Consider the following 19,509-nt stretch of genomic DNA (forward strand, 5'->3'; position numbering starts at 1 on the left):
TCAGCTTGAGCCAGAATAGCCAGTATACCCTACCAGCACTTCTATAGGTGCTAATGGCCTTTCTGTCCTCCCTAAGGAGTTATTTTGATTTCAGAATGGATTCCAGCCAGTACATGAATGGACAAAAAGGCCCTACAACTGAAAACTCACCCCAGGTGTGGGGATGGAGGAGGCCAATGTCAAACCAATTCAGATCCAACACTTGAGACACCAGAGAGCTGAAGGCCAGTTGAGCCTGCTTAAATTCTTGTGCTGGAGAGCCATTTTCCAATAGGGCAGAAGACACTGAGGCCAGACTTGCTGGATGAAGATCCTGGAGCCCACCAGGATAGAGGTAGATGGGAAGAAGCCAACAGTCATACTCCAGAGCACAAACAGCTGCAGAGGAGATTGGTTTGGGCTAAAGAGGTGAGAGAAGGAGACAGGGAAGACTAGAAAGAGGAAAGCAGATGGGAGTGCAGAAACATTCGTTGATTTTGTTTTGGGGTAGAGAGAACTATATCAGCTTATATATTATATATATATATATATACATACATACACTTCCTTTTCCATTAGACACTGTCTGAGCATCTGATACAAGTGGTCAAAATAGGGGGACTACTTAGAACAGATCCATTCCTCCATCTTAACAAAAAATGAAGGCGTCAGTCACAAGCCTAGAGCCCAAGACAGGTCTATGGGCAAGAGTGAAAACGTAAAGTTGGATTGTCTTACCAATTGGAAATCCAAACAATTCAGCAACTCTGAGCTAGAGCCAGCTTCTACACTGATGTGAGTTGTAGGTATATCCTGCAGCTTATTAACCCCCAGGACACTCGGGTGGGGGCAGGAAGGGGCAGGGGTTCAAACAACCCTGATAAAATACAATGTAGTCACCTGCAGAAATGATCACAGTGGTACCAGCTACATGAGCCTCCCAACAGCTTGGGGGCTCCGGAGGAATGTAACTCCAGAGGAATGCACAAGACAGCCCCACAGATTTATACAATTACAGAACGGTAGAACTGGCAGGGACTTTGAGAGGTCATCTAGTCCAGTCTCCTGCACTCAAAGCAGGACTAAATAATAACTAGTGCGTTCCTGACAGGTGTTTGTCTAACCTGTTCTTAAAAACTTCCAGTGATGAGATTCCACAATCTTCTGAGGCAATTTTTTGTGCTTAACCACCCCGACAGGAACTTTTTCCTAATGTCCAACCTAAACCTCCCTTGCTGCAAGTTAAGCCCATTGCTTCTTGGACTATCTTCAGACGTTAACGTGAACAATTTTTCACCTGGTTATCACGTCCCTTCTGCTCCAGACTAAACAAACCCTGTCTTTTGAATCTTTCCTCATATCTCATGTTTTCTAGACCTTTAATCATTTTTGTTGTTCTTCTCTGGACTTTCTCTAATTTGTCCACATCCTTCCTGAAATGTGAGGCCCAGAACCAGACACACAACGCTCCAGCTGAGGCCTAATCAATATAATTACTTCTTGTTTACAACGCGCCTGCTGCTAAGGGTTCCCCCTTCATCCCAGGGCCACCGCCACCCCTGGGCTGCCAGGAGCCCTGGGATCAACAGCCCGAATTAAGCAGAGCTCTTACCCCCGCTGAGCCCGCCCACAGCCTCCTCCTGCCACCCAGCCGGCCCCAGCCCTCTCCTCACAGCCCAGTCACGTCACCCGCTCAGCCCCGCCCCCGCGCTCTCTCTCACAGCCCCGCCCCGTCATCCACTGAGGCCACGCCCAGCGCTCTTTCCTCTCTCTCTCCAGCTCTGTCATCCGCTGAGTCCCGCCCCCTGCTTCCGGCGGGGCCGGGCAGCTTCCGTTCTCCTCACTTCCGGTTCGCCGTGTGCGCTGCGTCTTGCCGCTGGGAGCTGCGGCCCTTTCGCCGCACGTGGCCGAGTCCTGCCGCGCTTCCCCCGGCGGCGCCTGACTCTCGCTGGCCCGGCCCCGCACCTCTGCCCGCCATGCTGGTGCTCTTCGAGACCGCGGCTGGCTACGCCGTCTTCAAGGTGAGGCAGGGGGCCGGGGCCGGCCGCGTGCCGCCGCCTCATCTCGCCGTTCCCCGGGCGCGCCGGGCTCGTGCACGGGGGATGGGGCGACCCGTAGCTCCCGAGGCCCCTTCTGCGGCAGGAGCGCGGGGGACGGGGGGCGCGCGCGCGCCGTGCCCGGGGTCTGGGTCCCACCCACGTGGCTGCGGTGAGCGGCCAGTCTCCGTCAGCCGCTGGTCGCCCGGGCCGGGCCCTCACGCCTGGCGCCCGGAGCCTAGCTGGGGAGCGAGGTCGGGGAGGAGTTGGCCTGGCTCTGGTGCGGAGTCCCGTCTCTCTGGCGTGCCCCAGGTGTGCAGGCGGCGGGAGCAAGCTCGCACGGGACCGGGAGGATTTTACTCCTGCTCCCTGCCCTACGAAATCGTTGTCTGCCTCGCCTGGCTGCTTGGAGGGTAGGTGTGACCCCTGCCTGGGGCCGTGGCAATTCGTGGATGCGTCTGGCGGGGTAAAAGGGACGTAACCCATCATGCAGTGCAGGTTTAAATGCCTTTGCTAACCCTGCAGAGGTCAGCTTCTATCCTGAAGTATGAGGTTTGATTTACAGTATTCTGTTTGACTAAGTGTAATTGTAAATGTCAGGTTTCAGTGTGGTAGTCGTGTTAGTCTGTATCAGCAAAAACATTTATTCTTTTGCATAGAGACTGTCTGGTTTGGCCAGTGCACATGGCAGAGGGGCATTGCTGGCACATGATGGCCTAGACCACATTGGAGGATGTGCAGGTGATTGAATTGGCCTCGTTAGCACTATAAAAAGTAACTTTCCCTCTGTTGATATTCACCCCTTCTTGTCAAGTGTTGAGAATAGGCCACTTCCACCTTTTTTGAATTGGCCTCCTTAGCACTGACCCCCCACTTAGTAAGGCAACTCCCATCTTTTCGTGTACTGTGTGTATATACTTGCTACTGTATTTTCCACTCCATGCATCTGATGAAGCGGGTTTTAGCCCACGAAAGCTTATGCCCAAATAAATTTGTTAGTCTCTAAGGTGCCACAAGGACGCTTCCTTGTTTTTGTAAATGTCAGTGGCCAGAGGTCTACAGCTACAACATTTCATTGTGATCTCTTGTGCTATCAAAGACTGACTTCCTGTTCACATCCAAGAACAACAAGCTGGTAATGCAGTTTTTAATTTTAACTAGCAGTTTTGGAACAAAACAAAAGCTTTCAGAATTCTATCAACTCTTAGCAGAAATTGTGGTGTTTGCCCCTAACTAGTCCTCAGTTATTTCCCTTTAAATATGCTCATGTTGCATCAATTTCTGGGACTTTTTAGCATTTGTTGTAATTGATATCATGCCTGTAGTTCCTAAGTGAAAGGAGTGAGGCAAATGTAATAGCAATGATACTAATATATTTTAAATACTGTATTTACAAGGTGTGTTGAATTTAAGTTCATCTGTTGTTTTTTATGTAAAATGCTTGGCTTGACTGGTGTACACGTGCATTTGCATTCTGGCTGAAATTGGGAGAATTCATCCGCTATACCTGAAAAGCAAAGATTCAGTTTCTATCTTTACATAAGCAGAGATAGGCTGATGCGCCATGCTGCTGAACTGGTGTAATCTGTAACCCGTCTGCCAGGTGGAATCAGCAGCAACCAGGGCCTGGCTTAATATCTAGGGGTTCCTTTTGAACAATAGAGCACAAAACCAGTAACATGGGAAAATTACACACCATCCCCTGAATGCTTCTAAGAGGCAATACTTCCCCTCTTGCAATCACAGAGTCTGAGTGTAGAAAAGAAATTTTTAATGAAAGGAGGGGAGTCACCCGGCATTAATTTTAGAAAATGCCACCAGCAGGATTCAGCCAAAAATACCTATCTTAGAGTATGTTAAATTATTTTATGATATTTGTATTGTGATAGTGTGCAACAGCCCAGATTGGAATTGGGACACGGCCGTGCTAGTCTGAAGTGGAACTTCTTAGCTGATGTTACCTTTTGCTCTACTTAGCTGTAGCTTCCTTCTCTAGATCATAGATCATAGAATTATCAGGGTTGGAAGGGACCTCAGGAGGTCATCTAGTCCAACCCCCTGCTCAAAGCAGGACCAATCCCCAATTTTTGCCCCAGATCCCTAAAGGGCCCCCTCAAGGATTGAACTCACAACCCTGGGTTTAGCAGGCCAGTGCTCAAACCACTGACCTATCACTCCCCCCGGATGTTTCTGACTGTGCTATTGCTACTAGAGCCACATTGTCTGCCTGTAAAATGATATAGAAATCCAAAACTCAACAGAGCCAGGGCTTCACTAAAATCAGTGGTTTTCAACCTCTGGTCTATGGAGCCCTGGGGGTCTGCAGACTTGTGTAAGGCATCAACAATAGGTGACTATGAAAAATGAAGTTTCGTAAGAACAGCCATACTGGGTCAGACCAAAGGTCCATCTAGCCCAGTGTCCTGTCTTCCGACAGTGGCTAATGCCAGGTGCCGCAGAGGAAATAAATAGAACAGGTAATCATTAAGTGATCCATCCCATCACCTATTCCCAGCTTCTGGCGTACAGAGGTTAGGGACACCATCCCTGTCCATCCCTGCTAATAGCCATTGATGGACCTATCCTCCATGAACTTATCTAGTTCTTTTTTGAACCCTGTTATAGTCTTGGCCTTCACAACATCCTCTGGCAAGGAGTTTCACAGATTAACTGTGCATTGTATGAAAAAAATACTTCCTTTTGTTTGTTTTAAACCTGCTACCTATTCATTTCATTTGGTGACCCCATGTTCTTGTGTTATAAGGAAGAGTAAATAACACTTCCTTGTTTACTTTCTCCACACCAGTCATGATTTTATAGATCTCTGTCATACCCCCCCACCCCTTAGTTGTCTCTTTTCAACGTTGAAAAGTCAGTCTTATTAATCTCTCCTTATACGGCAGCCATTCCATACCCCTAATAATTTTTGTTGCCTTTTTTTGAACCGTTTTCAATTCCAATATATCTTTCTTGAGATGGGTCAACTACATCTGCACAAAGTATTCAAGATGTGGGCATACCATGAATTTATTTAGAGACAATATGATATTTTCTGTCTTCTTATGTATCCCTTTCTTAATGATTCCCAGCATTCAGTTTGCTTTTTTGACTGCCGCTGCACATTGAGTGGATGTTTTCAGAGAACTATCCACAATGACTCCAAGATCTCTTTCTTGAGTGGTAACAGCCAATTTAGACCCCATCATTTTATATTTATAGTTGGGATTATGCTTTCCAATGTGCATTACTTTGCATTTATCAACATTGAATTTCATCTGTCATTTGTTGCCCAGTCACCTGGTTTTGAGAGATCCTTTTGTAGCTCTTGAGTCTGCCTGGGACTTAACTATCTTGAGCAATTTTGTATCATCTGCAAATTTTGCCACCTCACTGTTTATCCCTTTTTCTAGATCATTTTATGAATATATTGTACAGGACTGGTCCCAGAACAAACCCCTGGGGGATGCCACTATTTACCTCTCTACATTCTGAAAACTGACCATTTATTCCTATCCTTTGTTTCTTATCTTTTAACCAGTTACCAATCCATGAGAGGACCTTTCCTCTTATCCCAGGATAGCTTACTTTGCTGAAGAGCCTTTGATGAGGGACCTCGTCAAAGGCTTTCTGAAAAATCTGAGTACACTATAGCCACTGGCTCTCCCTTGTCCACATGCTTATTGACCCCCTTGAAGAATTCTAGTAGATTGGTGAGGCATGATTTTCGCTTTACAAAAAACATGTTGACTCTTCCTCAACAAATTAGGTTCAACTATGTGTCTGACAATTCTGTTCTTTACTATTTTTTCAACCATTTTGCCCGGTACTGAAGTCAGGTTTACTGGCTTGTAATTGCTGGGATCACCTCTGGAGCCCTTTTTAAAAATTGGTGTCACATTAGCTATCCTGCTGTCATTTGGTACAGAAGCTGATTTAAATTATAGGTTACAGAGTACAGTTAGTAGTTCTGCAATTTCATATTTGAGCTCCTTCAGAACTCTTGGGTGAATATCATCTGGTCCTGGTGACTTATTACTGTCTAGTTTCAGTTTGTTCCAAAACCTCCTCTGACACCTCAATCTGTGAAAGTTCCTCAGAGTTGACACCTAAAAAGAATGGTTCAGGTTTGGGAATCTCCCTCACATCCTCAGCCGTGAGTACCGATGCAAAGAATTCATTTAGTTTCTCCTCAATGGCCTTATCACCCTTGAGTGCTCCTTTAGCATCTCGATCGTCCAGTGGCCACACTAGCTGTTTAGCAGGCTTCCTGCTTCTGATGTACTTAATTTTTTTTTTTTTTTTTTGCTATTGCTTTTTGAGTTTTTGGCTAGTTGTACTTCAAATTCTTTTTTTGGCCTTCCTAATTATATTTTTACATTTCATTTGCCAGAGTTTATTCCTTCTTCTGTTTTCCTCATTAGGATTTAACTTCCACTTTTTAAAGGATGCCTTTTTGCCTCTCTCTGCTTCTTTTCCTTCATTGTTAAGCCATGGTGGCACTTTTTCAGATTACAGATCCCAGAAAAGGCATTCTGGTTCTCTCATCAGTCAAATGTATGTGAATACCCCAGAAGTGCTGTTACCACCATAGAAGTGCTGTTACCACCATAGAAGCGCACAGTTTAGCGCCTTTCTCACGCTGTGTCAAATGCCTTGCCGAGAACTTACAACATTTATAGTTGAATTCTGGTTAGTCAGTTTTCAGCCTAAGACTTCTATGACAGTGGTCCATGGACCACAGGTTGAATTTACAAAGGGGTCTGCACCTCCATTTGACATTGTTTAGGAATCCGCAAATGAAAAAAGGTTGAAAACCACTGGTTTAAAAGTTAATTTCTGAATAAGAAGGAGGAATTGGAATTGGGGGACTCAGTAGAGGACTTCAATCTGTTGGGCATGCCTAAGAGGGCGCAGAGTATGTTGCGAGGGTGTTGTAGTTGGGGCCCCCACGGAGAATGGGGATGGAGGGACTGCCACCCAACTCCGCTCCTGGTCCCGGCTGCCAGCCCCACGCTCAGGGATCCGCTCCCAGCTGTCTGCCCGGGGTCTTGGCTGCATGCCCATGCCTGGGGATCCTCTGCTGGATCTGTGTCTGGCTGCAGGCCTTAACCCCTGGCAGAGGGTCCAGCTGTGGCCCCAGCCTCGTCCCCCTTATCTCTGTCTGCATCCTCCACTCCCAACTCCGTGGGCCAGTGGAGCGCAGATGAGTAAGGGAGAGTGCAAGGTAAAAAGTTTGGGGACCACTGCAATAGGTAAGGGAAGATATTAGCTGGCCCAGAGACTTTTTTTGCTTTATAGCTCTGTGGGAAATGTGTTACTGTGTTTACTTGTTTAGCTAATAGTTAAGTTAAAGAAAAAATACAGTTCAAAAGAACCGTCTTGGTCTGGATTTGGAAATCTGGGAGGAAGCGAAGTGGCTCGCTCATTTGCATGGTACCCAGAATGATTTCAGCATTCCTTCTGTGTTAAATTGTAGTTGTGCTGTATTTGATTTGTGAGGACAAATCACAATGGTTTTTGAACATGGTACAAAGAACCACATTTATATCTTTGAAAAACATTAGTGCAGTGCTCCTTTGCGTTTTACTAAGAATTCTCAGGCCCTGTCTATGCTACAAAATTGTTGACCTAAATTATGTCGACATACAGCCACCACATTAGTTGCTGCAGTTTTTCATATCCACACTACCCTCCTGTCAGTGGTGCATGTCCTTACCCGGAGTGCTTGCCCCCATTTAAGGGGACAGTGTGGCGGGGCTGACAGCCTGAGCTATCAGGCCTGCATGGGGCTCACCACTGGATCCCCCTTTCCCCAGGGCTGATGGGCTGTCAGCCCTGCACTGGACTCATCGCTGGAGCCCTCCGACAGTGGGGCTTCAGCCATGAGCCCAGTGCTGTCAGCCCTGGGGTGAGAGGTGGGGTGGCTCCAGCTGTGAGCCTGGCATGGGATTGACAGCCAACAGGCAATGTAAGTAATAGTGTCTACATGGACATTGCATGTCCCTAACTACATTGACCTAAGTGCTATGCCTCTCACGGAGGTGGAGTTATTAGGTCAGGGTAGTGGGTGAGTTACATTGGCAGGAGAAACATTGTAATGTAGACCAGGCCTTAGTGCACTGCAAATTAAGTGAATGCAGAAATATGGTGGAGAAGTGTAACTGTGATCTCAACTCACCTCTGCCCCCTAAAGGATTTCTTTTTTGGACAGCAAGCTGAAATATCAGTGTATTAACCAAGTGTAATGTCTTTAAAATTTACTCTTGAGGCTGTATTGGCATGGATTTATTGTACTGCAAAGGGGGTGAGCTCTGTTTTAGAAGTGGCCTCTTTCTTCCCCAAGTAACTTGAGGCTCTCTGTGAAGGTGACTTGTTTTGTATTTTCCCATTGGTGGTAGTGTCCTTGATCAGCTGGTGTGTTCACAAAGCAGTAGAAAGTTTGGTCCCAGGTCACTGGCGATGAGACACATGCTACTAAGGCTGGCTCTTAAAAAGAGAGAGAGAATGTAGGTGTTCAGAAAGGGCCTGCCTTTATTGGGGGGTGGAAAAACAATACAGTAGCTGTGTTCCTGTTGAAAGTAAAATGCTGTTAACATGATCAAATATTGGTGGGGCAAAACTGGAGAGAAAATGGTAAGCAGTGGTCACAGACTGGATGGCTAAGAACTACCCATTGACTCAGTTAACATCAGCTTTCAGGAAGGACACACCATAAAAAGTGGGGTCAGGGTTTCTATACTGGACAATGATCCCAAACATCTTTAAACATTGGTTTAATGATTCTATCTTGTATCCACAGGTCCTAGATGAGAAGAAGCTCCAGGAAGTTGACAGTTTATGGAGAGAATTTGAAACACCTGAAAAGGCAAATAAAATGTAAGCCGTTTGATGAGGGGCTGGCAGCCTGGCTTTGGAAGATAACTGCATGTTCAGATTAAGGAGCAAGGCCTTGCTTTGTTTTCAGTATAGTTCAGAGCTTTTAAATGTTAGAAGAACGATCTGACCCAAGAACAAGGGGAGATCCAGTGGAATTAAAAAGTGAGAAATTCAGAACTGATAAAAGGAAATACTTTTTCCCCACAGTATATAATTAAACTGTGAACCTCATTGCCACATGAAGGCGTTGAAGCTGAAAACGTAATGTTCTAAAAGGGATTGGACATTAAAATGGATATAAAGAGTATCCTAAGTTTGACAAACTTTTGGAAGATATATTAAACTTCAGTCTTCAGAGGTTAAGCCAGTCAGAGTATTAGAGATCAGGGTGAAACCTAACATGGGTGGGTGTGGCTATAGCAGAGTATCCTACATCTGCCCACTGCAGGCTTTTTACACCTTCCTCTGAAATGTCTGATGCTGACCACTGTCAGACAGGATGCTAGCTTAAATGGACTTTGGTCTGGTCCAGTTATGCAGTTCTGATGTTTCTGAAAAGACGTTGGTCTCACTCAGCCTTGCAGCATAAGCCTTGAGCTGCTGTTGGAGATGACGCAAGTGCAATTTAGTAAGTTGAGAGGATAGCTTTATCTGGGACCTTGCTTCTGTTAAAGATAACACAACTCTTTCTGACACAGATTAATCAGAATTGGACTAGAGTCAGAAATCTGGGTCTGGAGATAGTTGTCCTGGGTCGCGATGGCTTCTTAAGTGCAACTCTTTAGATAACAGAAAGGAAGATTACACAAGGAGGAGGAAGTTGGGCCTGAGGAGGTGTCACAGCTGATGTAGCTGGGAACTGTCCATAGGCTACTTGGACCTGGTAAACTAATGGGGATTAGAAAATCCTTCCATACACACATGAATGTCAGTAGGTGTTCTCATACCCCATCCCCAGAGCCAGTGATATGCATTTAGTGTGACTGTTTTCCACCCCTTACCTTTCAGCCTCAACAGTGTATTCTTGGTGCATGCTCCCAGCATGGCTGTTCTCAGCTTCTCACCCAGAAGGGTAGGGCTTCCCCAGATGTCTGTTCCTGTGGAGGGGCAGGGAGGAGTCTGACACTGTGGATTGTGGGTCACACATAGGAAGGGAAAGTGGGGCCATCTTGTGTTCTCACCCCATATCCTTGCCACTTGCTCTGCCACCCATTTATTCCTGCCCCATTATCCTCTCTCCCCTCTCTGCAGTCCCAGACCCCTTACCCCCTAATTCCCCATCCAAGTGAACATTTGTATGTGTAATTTATTTTCTTTTCAAAAATAGTTTGAGCCTTCTGAATTTTCTGCTATACTTGGATTGTTTCCTCCAAATAAAAAACAAAACAAAAAACACAGATTGTAGATACATGCCTTCATTCTTCTTTCTCCGCCCCCCCCCCCTTTTTCATCAAGGCCAAATTAATACTTACAGTGCCAGGGTGTTGCTCAGGTTTGGCTGTAATATGTCCCCTTGACTCATACAGGTTTTGTGAGTCGTGGCTACCTAGCATACCTCTTGGGCACTGTTTGCACATGTGCAGTGTAATCCATTTGGCTTTTGTGAGTGTTAGGAATGTGCCTATCTGAAGAGCTAAACTTTTTCAAATGCTGGTTTCAGTATTGCTCCTCCAAGGGGTAGTGGGTGCCATGCAAAATACAGAAAAAATACAGAAAATACAGGGGAAAAAAAAATACAATCTGTTAACTTTAAGAAAAGTTGTTTTGGGGGGGGCCTGTATCTCAGGAATCCCTTGGTCAAATGATCCCAAATTTGGATGTCTACCTTGTGCCGCCATGAGAGTCAGTAAATTTCAAGGAAATCCAAGTAACTGGATTGTAGAGCTCTTAGAAGAGTCAACCTGGAAACAGAGTTTTGTAACCTCAACTCTAGTAGACCTGGTGCTCTGCTACAGTAGAGAGCATATTCTTTGCTCTCACTAGTTAATCAAAGGAGTAGTGTTGAAATCTGAATAGTTGATGTCTTTTAAATATGAACTGCAAAACAAAAAGATGGCCTCACTTTTTTTTCAAATTTTTTGTATGTATTTTTTCATTAGAAATAGTAGATGTTGATTTCTCACCTCTTTGGAGGTCTCTAGCAAGATCTTTGTGGGACTTGGGTGATGAAATAACAGGGGTCTGAAAGCTGACCTACAGTTCCAAGACTCGGACTCCCTTTCCCTTCATGTGGAGGTTGGCAGATCTGAAAATCAAACTTCAGCCTCCTGTGATGTTCTAGGGAAGTAGGTATTTATGATGGGGGTTTGGGAAGTTAACACAGATGCTGTGCATCATAAAGGAAGAGGGAAGGACCGGGATATTCTATTGTAAACTTGAATATAAAAATACATTTTCTCTTCTCTAGAGTGAAGTTGAAACACTTTGAAAAGTTTCAGGACACAACAGAAGCACTTGCTGGTAAGTAAAGATGAGAAAGTTAACTCTGAACTTTGCAGCTGGGTTCTTTCTGAAAAGAACCAATCACATATTTTCATTATATGCCTCATACTCTCCTCTCACCCTCTTATTATGTCTTCATTGTTTATCTTTTAGATTACAGTTGCTTCAGAACAAAGAACATAACTATTTGTTTTCTGGGGCAGCTGCCATGCCTCTGGACACTAGATAAAAATATTGAAATCTAGTTATTTGCTCCTGTGTTTATGGTCATGAGTGCACAAATCAGTAGAGAATAGAACCCTGTTGTCAATGATGTATTGTCGTTGGTACTGAATTCTAATGATTTGATTCAACGTTTCGTCACTACCACTGAGACAACAGATAAAATGCTAGTAATAAATACGTTAGGGCTGTTTACGCTGTACTCCGTGGCAATGTATGATGGATATGTTTGTGTATTCAATAAATGCCTATTTCTCTATGATCATGAATTCCTGAATTATTTGTAAATCACATGCAAAACCTGCCACTTGAGTGATTCTTAGGAATTAAGCACAAAAGCATTATAGGCTCTGAATAATCTGAACTGAAGTGATAGAAGAACATAGGCTAATAGTTATTTACGGGTGGCCTGACTACTGTTCTTGAATGCAGTGTTTTTGTGTGTCCATAACAGTAAAATCAGTTGATAAATGTCAAATGTAGCATTTTGGCCAAACAATGAGTCTCACTACATTAGAGTTGTTGGGATCACTAGTATAAAAAACAAAACAAGGAAAGGAGACCACCTTTAAACATGGGATGCAATGAAATCATAACTGAGATTGAAATTCTTGTTTTTTCCCCACTTACGTACGTGCTCACTATCTAGCATGAGTGTGGCCTTGTTATAGCACTGGGTGCCAGGAATTCCTGGATTCTAACTGCACTAACTGTTACTGTGATACTGAAGCTGTGTCAGTTGGGCAAATCACCCAGTTTCTCTGCCTTAGTTGAGGAATCTGTGAAATAGGGATATTTAAACTACCTAGCTCACATGATTATTGCTATGATGGATTTGTAAATTGTTTTGAAGAGAAGTGATAAATATGTAGCTAAGCATTATTTAAATATCAAATGGTTTAAGAACTATCTGTCAGATTTAAGGTTACATAGCTAATGTCCCAAATAGCAATGATGAGAGGGCATTTATCACAGCAGTTACATTTGTTCTTCTATTTCTTTCTTTCAGGTTTTTTTAAAATAATGGGTCACTGGGTTCTGCTTCACACGCTAGGCTGTAAATGTTGTACCAATCACAGAAGGTCACTGGAGCATGGAGTGAACGTGTCAAGGGAGTTGCATAAGTGACCTCTTAAAATATGTCATGTGGGTTTGTGAAGCTTTTATAGATTTATTTATACTTCAAAATAAAGATTCTTTTTAAAACTCCTCAAATCCACATCACATACCTTAAAAAGGGCCGTATCTGACTTCTGCCATCCCCACAAATTGACTTCATGCTTCAGTAGGCTTTCATGGATTTTGCAACATCATCAGCGGAGAGTAAATACTGGACTATTGCCTGTGGTGGCTGGTGATGTATGACTTCAGGGGGTCTGAAAATGGATTGGGTAACTCAATTATATGCCAAATCTTCTTAGAGTTGCTTCTGGGGATGTTCAGTATATCTCTGAAGTTGGTGGACTGTTATCTTTAACAAAGTTGGCAGAATTAGGAGTCAATCCTGGTGTTTTTCCATATATAGGGAGGAGGGAAAAGTTAGAGGAGAAATATTCTCAAATTAAGAACAGCAAATGTGCTAACATTTTACGACATTCATTTAAATGACCGCAGGGTCAAAAAATTTCAACTGCAATTTTGGTTAGTATAGTAGCTTGCAGAGGTGTGAATGTAAGTGTACAGCCTTGTGTATCAAGTTGGACATGGTATTTTTAATACCTGTTAGATTTTAGAAAGCTTTGTTTGTTTATTTAGCCACATCTTTGTTCTCTTCTTTCCTCTACAGCATCCACAGCTCTGGTTGAGGGCAAGCTCAGCAAGAACTTGAAGAAAATTCTAAAGAAGATCGTGGCAAAAGATGCCCATGAACAGCTGGCCATAGCAGATGCCAAACTCGGAGGTGTCATAAAGGTGAAAACTGACTTTGCTTCTCTAATTTGGTTTTATTCTGCTGAGATGTTATGAATAAGGGCCTTTGTGTTTTGTGGTCCTGTAGCCATGGAGTGTGCTGCAGATTGAGCTTTCATTAGAAAAAAGTTTCTAGTTCTTAGATGGAAAGAGAAATTTTCAGATGTGAGCTGAATATAATTTGATAGGATGTTGTCTGCTCTGCAAATGGACAAAACTGAAACAGCACTCGGATGTGCACACTTCTTGTTTTCTCAGTGGGGTATCAGCTGTGAAAGCAGACAGCATAAATACAAACTGTTGCCCTACTGACCTTATTTATAGAAACATCCAATTGATGTGCTTATTCACTGTTGGTTGTTATAAGGGTTGCTGGGAATTCACATTCCCCATAATCCCCAAATATGTGCATGTATTCTCCAGCCCTTGTCTGAAAGGGGGGGAAGTATAGAGGAGATGCATTAGGTTTATATTCTAAAATCCTCACTTGTCTCTGCGATTTCAAAACCCAAACCATCTCTCATTCCTTCCTCAGAACCAGAGCCAGCTACCAAACCCTCCGCTTCCTACTGTGTTCTGTTCAATGACACAGTTGTGGGTGGTGGTTAGAGAAAACTGCTTAAAAATTAGTATGCAGTGTAGAACTAATCACTTACACGATCCTGGTGTTGCCCCAGAGCTTAGGGGCAGAGTACACAGGACCTTATTACAAGTCCTGTTGCTCCTGATATCAGGATGTTAAAGTACAAAATACATATGATTATTACAGTAGTGGAAATCCTGATGTTTATTACCCGTGAAGGTTGTCACTGCTTCTGACTTTTTGCCTAGCATAAATGGGTAACAAGTATACCTTAGTAGGAGAAAAACTATAAATATATAGTAGTATTGAAAGAGAATTTGTAAGAGGATTTAATTAACTTGGTTAACACCTAATATTCACCTTAATTTTATAGGACAAGCTGAACTTAAGTTGTATTCATAGCCCAATGGTTACTGAACTGATGAGAGGAATTCGTTCTCAAATCGAGGGGCTTATCACTGGCCTTCCATCGCGGGAAATGGCAGCTATGTGTTTAGGATTGGCGCATAGGTAAGTTGCCATTGAAGTTGTACTTCTGTACTTTCCACCAGCTTTATTCCATTCCTGCATCCTTGGACACCCAAAACTCCCTTTGATATCAGAGGGAGTCTGGGGAGTGAAATGAATACAGGATTAGGCCCAAAGTCTAAGCACATTAATTTGGTTAAATCTTGCTCTAGAAGCAAGCTCTTGCAAGGTTCACTGTGTTTAGCACCATAGGTGCCAGTCAGACCTCTCAATATGTGCTGTAGCATTAACCCGAGTTGAGTAGCTTTTTCTTGTATATTACGTATGCAATTGAGTAGTATCTTCTTTAAAATGCAGTCATTGACAATATGAAAATTTAATTTTAAATTAATCGAACACCACTGAGATCTGATACCTCAGTGCTTAATGTAAATGTTGGACTCAGTGTTTCATGGAGATATGTAATTTACATCTCCATGACTGTACATATCCCAGTAGTACCTAATATAAACATTAAATAAAGGCAGTGTTCTTGACTGTAGATTTAAGCAGAGCAGTAGCTCTGCACACAGAGCCATGACAAGTACACAATTAGGTGCCAGAAACTTGAGTTTCAGTCCAGACTCTGAGAGGAACTCACTGCATGGCCTTGGGCAAGTTGCTGAACCTTTCTAGTTTATTCTTCTAAAATGGAGATAGTTACCTTCCTTCCTGGACTAACTGAGAGAATTGATGTTTGTGCAGCTTTTTGAAGGTCTAAATCCCTATGTACATGCAGAGTTTTATTTTGACATAATCCAAATGTGTGATGCGAGATCCTAGAACGTATTTTAAAAGTATATATGTTGGGCTTGTGCTAAAACGTGGATAGAAGGACAAGGGAAGTTTATCTGTTAGTTCTTTACAGTCATACTCCTGAGTTTCACCGCTTCACAGACACTGTTTCCCATGGATCAGTCCCAGCCACAGCAAAACTGGAAATACTTGCGCTGTTTGTTTTTGTGAAGAAATTTGCAAAAAGTAACAAACAGCAAATTTCCTGCCACTGAGTGCGTGTAGACTATGCAGAGGGACAGCCAGCCAGTCATGCTTCTCCTTTCTGGTGCCTTGGTTCCGCCCATCATACTGGGTACTGTGTGTACTGCAGTTGTTATGGGACCGACCGGCAGCAGTGCTTCTCCAAACTTCCCATTATATCCAGCAGAGGCCAGTCCTTGGCTTTAAATTAAACAAGTGTGAATGAGTCTACAGCTGGACTCATTCATGCAAAATAAAACAGGTGGAGAATATATGGTTTTTGCAATGGAATGCCAGGGGTGTAGCTAATAACGATATCTTTGTTTTTAGCCTCTCCCGATACAAGCTGAAATTCAGCCCAGACAAAGTAGATACAATGATTGTCCAAGCAATCTGTAAGTATATCAGAATTTCATCTTTAAGTATTCTGCAGGGGCAGCTAACTTTTATCACAGTTATTAAAATGTGCCCTTTTCAAGATTTCTACTAGTGTTTTAGTATAACAGGGCAGTTTGAATCAACCCAGCAGAAGTTTTAAAAACTATTGCTTATGGAAGGTGTTACTGTAATTTTAAATATCAAATAATCGGAGAGGGTGGTATTAAAAGGTGAAGACCTTTAATATCCAGAAAACAGCTATAGCACATACAGTGGCAGTTCAAGCTTCCCATTGCTTCAATTCCCAGTGTGACTCACCCTGACTAGTGACAAGAAGTTAGTTGTTCCCCTAAGTATTTGGTTGTTGGTACGTCTGCCGTGGGTGTCATTTGTGGTGGTAGCTTGAGTGAAGTGAACTGAGACCACAACCCAGTAACAGTTCTAAAGATGCGTGAAAATAACTAACAGGTAGTACCATGTTCTGCATGCTGGCTTTTCTTAAGGGAAACAGACTAAACTTTCTTTGGCAAATGGAAAATAGAATATTCAGACAAACCCTTCCTTTTCCTTGAAGGATGCATGTTATAATGGAGTTGCTCACTCTCAGGCAGTGGTGAACGGAACAGTTCAGTGAGGCAAACTCTATGCTCTGTTGTCAGTGGAATCTTGTTGAGCTGAAAATAATGATTGAATTCACAATTTCATCACTACTGCTGAGACAGCAGATGGGAATGTCCGTATTGCATTACAAGAAAATGCTTGTAGCCTTGGGGCTTTGTAACAGTATGTTCAATGGGTGTTCTACCCTGCTGTAATAGAAATAAGCTTATAGCTTGTATCTGCAGCACTGGAGTATACCACCTATTGCATTAGTTCTAGGTATGTTTATATTTTAAATAAGCTTAAAGGGTTATTACAATTGAAGATAATTTCTCTGGGCTGAAACTAAATCTTTTCAGTTTCTTTCATTATTGAATGTGGGGGGGTGGGGGCGGCTATGTGGTCTCTTCACACTTAACTCAAACGCAAAGTGTAACTTAGATTTCATATGGAGGAGGGCGTTCTTCATTTACTATGCATGTGTAGTAACTTTAACATAGTGTATCACCTCCACGCTGTTTGTATCTACATCTGGTTGTACAGGGCCTCACACAACAAGGCCCCAATCCTGATCTGGGCCGCAGGGTGCTACTGTAATTTAAATATCAAATAATCGGACAGGGTGGCTTTTGACATCTGTATCCTGTTTAAAGAAAAAAACTGATTAGAGGGCTAAACTTTACACCTTAGACACAATCCCACCATCTGGAATGGATGACTCTGAGCTCCCAGATAGCGAAACCGCTGCTCTTTGTTTCCCTATAACCATCACTGTTGCAGGAAACTGTTCATATGCAATACATTTATGCAGTGTATGACATGTGAAAGAGGCTCATCGTTTGAGTGGCAGGTCCCTGTGATGGAACTTCAGGCCTTACCATCATGTTAACTAGTGGTTCTTTTACATTATTGTGAAGATGATAAAAGTTTGGCTTAATGAAGAGTTTGACAAAATGAACAAAATAATTCAAAATCAAAGCTCATCCTTGTGCCCATCTTTGTGCTTACACGGGATTATTCGCTGCCCGAACACTGCAAAATCTAGGCACATTGGGATGCGTTAAGAATAGAATGTTAGTCATAACCCTAAGTTCCCTGTGTGTTGGATGTTTAAATTGAACCTTTCCTGGTTGTAGCTACTTGTGGGGAAACACATTAGCACCAGTTAAACTTTCAGAAAGTCTATTCCAAAGTGGCTTTGTACAGAAGATTCAGAGCATGTATGTTGCCCAGTAAAATTAACAGTGGAATCATGGAGTGAGGGATAGGTTTGAAGGATTTTCATCAAACTGTGTATTACTAAGAAGTAACTTTCAATTTCTGAGGCTTGTTTCTGTGGAAGATAAAACAGCTCCCTTTGAGAATACAGGGTTGCCTCAGCATCCTTAATTCTGGCATGTCCTGACTTTTGAATGTTTGACTATGGAACAGTAGTGTTCTTTCAGCATAGTGTGTAATTTGATCTATTTTATTTGCAAAACACATTTCTTCACTGAAACAAATCCTTCAGTGATTTTAAAATAAAATGACGACCAACCTTGTCACAGTACATTGGTATTTGTATTCATGCAAAGAAAACATTGTGGAAAAATACCTTGATATTTCCCTTTGCAGTGTTCATTACATCTGACATTAAAATGTTCCTCTTTAAACTATACTTTTTTTTTTTTAACATGTCTGTCCTATCTGCAGCCCTTCTTGATGACCTAGATAAAGAGCTGAATAACTATATCATGCGCTGTAGGGAATGGTATGGCTGGCACTTCCCTGAACTAGGCAAAATCGTCGCAGATAACCTAACATACTGTAAATGTGTGCGGAAAGTTGGTGAGTAACAATTTTGAGCATGCATGGGAGACTGAGTATTAATATGAATTGCAACTTAATAGCACTTTGTGGACCAGATTTCATGCTGTTCACTAATGTGCAGCCCATTTCACAATCATGTATCATCTCAGTGACGCTCTAGAAAATGCTTATATGGGAAATTGATGTTAGGAAAGTAATATAATTTGGCAATAGTTTGTTGTAATCTAGCATTTGGAAACAAGGAGAGCTAGCACTGGCCAGCTCTCCATGGACCACTGACAAGTGCTCTGTAGACCACCGTTAGTCCACAGACCACAGTTTGGGAATTTATTGCTTAAAACTGATATATAGAGAGAAACACTTAGTATTTTTTGGTATTCCCTGAGACCACAGTGGGTTTAATCTTGTGGACATCTGCATTTCAACATCTAGGCGTGGTTTTTTCTATTGATTTGTACAGTGATGTGGTAGCTTTGCAGTTCAGAGAGGAACTTGGGGCTTTAAGGGAGTTTCCTATAGCATATTGGGGAGGACTAAATTAGGTCTTGATAGTGCTAAATGGCTGACTTCTCTCTTTTCCTGGAATTCTCCCTTTGTATTAGGTGAGTCCAAAACTTCTAACCTTAGCAGTGCTTTAAAATGTTTAAATCTGTTAGGAAATCTTGAGTTCTGGCATAAATTCGTTCATGTGATTCCATTCTCCCAATTATCTTATATTTTGCCAAAAAATAATTCACCCTTGAGAAATCTGCCATCTTTTAAGTTATATGAAGCTACAAAATCAGGGATTTTATTTGTCAAATTGTATTCAGAATGGGCAGTTATAACCATTTTCAAATTGAACTGGCTTAACAGACCTATATGCTGATTTACACATTTGGAATTTAGAAAAAGAAACTGATAGAAATGTAGGAATGGAAGGGACCTTGATAAGTCATCTAGTAGCTCAGTGGTTTGAGCATTGGCTTGCTAAACCCACCGTTGTGAGTTCAATCCTTGAGGGGGCCATTTAGGGATCTGGCGCAAAAATTGGGGATTGGTCCTGCTTTGAGCAGGGGGTTGGACTAGATGATCTCCTGAGGTCCCTTCCAACCCTGATACTCTATGATTAATAACCTGTCAGATTCTTGCTCATCCTGTCCCCTACTCTGAGGCAGGACTGCATATATCTAAGCCATTCATGACAGGTGT

At 42.8% G+C, this 19,509-nt stretch overlaps 1 protein-coding gene and 1 non-coding gene across 2 annotated transcripts in view; both read left to right on the forward strand.

The window, feature by feature from the left end:
• The first annotated feature begins 1,823 nt into the window (after nt 1–1,823).
• NOP58 (NOP58 ribonucleoprotein) overlaps nt 1,824–19,509 on the forward strand; it is a 36,162-nt gene continuing 18,476 nt past the window's right edge. The window contains exons 1-7 of the mRNA XM_077830127.1: nt 1,824–2,000; nt 8,815–8,891; nt 11,299–11,351; nt 13,342–13,466; nt 14,420–14,556; nt 15,862–15,926; nt 18,202–18,336. Of these exons, the coding sequence (XP_077686253.1) occupies nt 1,956–2,000; nt 8,815–8,891; nt 11,299–11,351; nt 13,342–13,466; nt 14,420–14,556; nt 15,862–15,926; nt 18,202–18,336 (637 nt within the window). The 5' untranslated portion in view covers nt 1,824–1,955. The remainder of the gene's footprint in view (nt 2,001–8,814; nt 8,892–11,298; nt 11,352–13,341; nt 13,467–14,419; nt 14,557–15,861; nt 15,927–18,201; nt 18,337–19,509) is intronic.
• Nucleotides 11,630–11,718, forward strand: LOC144272521 (small nucleolar RNA SNORD70). The gene has a single exon (XR_013347583.1). It is a non-coding gene; the product is annotated as a small nucleolar RNA SNORD70 (small nucleolar RNA).

The sequence above is a fragment of the Eretmochelys imbricata genome, chromosome 11 (genome assembly GCF_965152235.1).
Source record: "Eretmochelys imbricata isolate rEreImb1 chromosome 11, rEreImb1.hap1, whole genome shotgun sequence".
In the NCBI taxonomy this organism is placed as follows: Eukaryota; Metazoa; Chordata; order Testudines; family Cheloniidae; genus Eretmochelys; species Eretmochelys imbricata.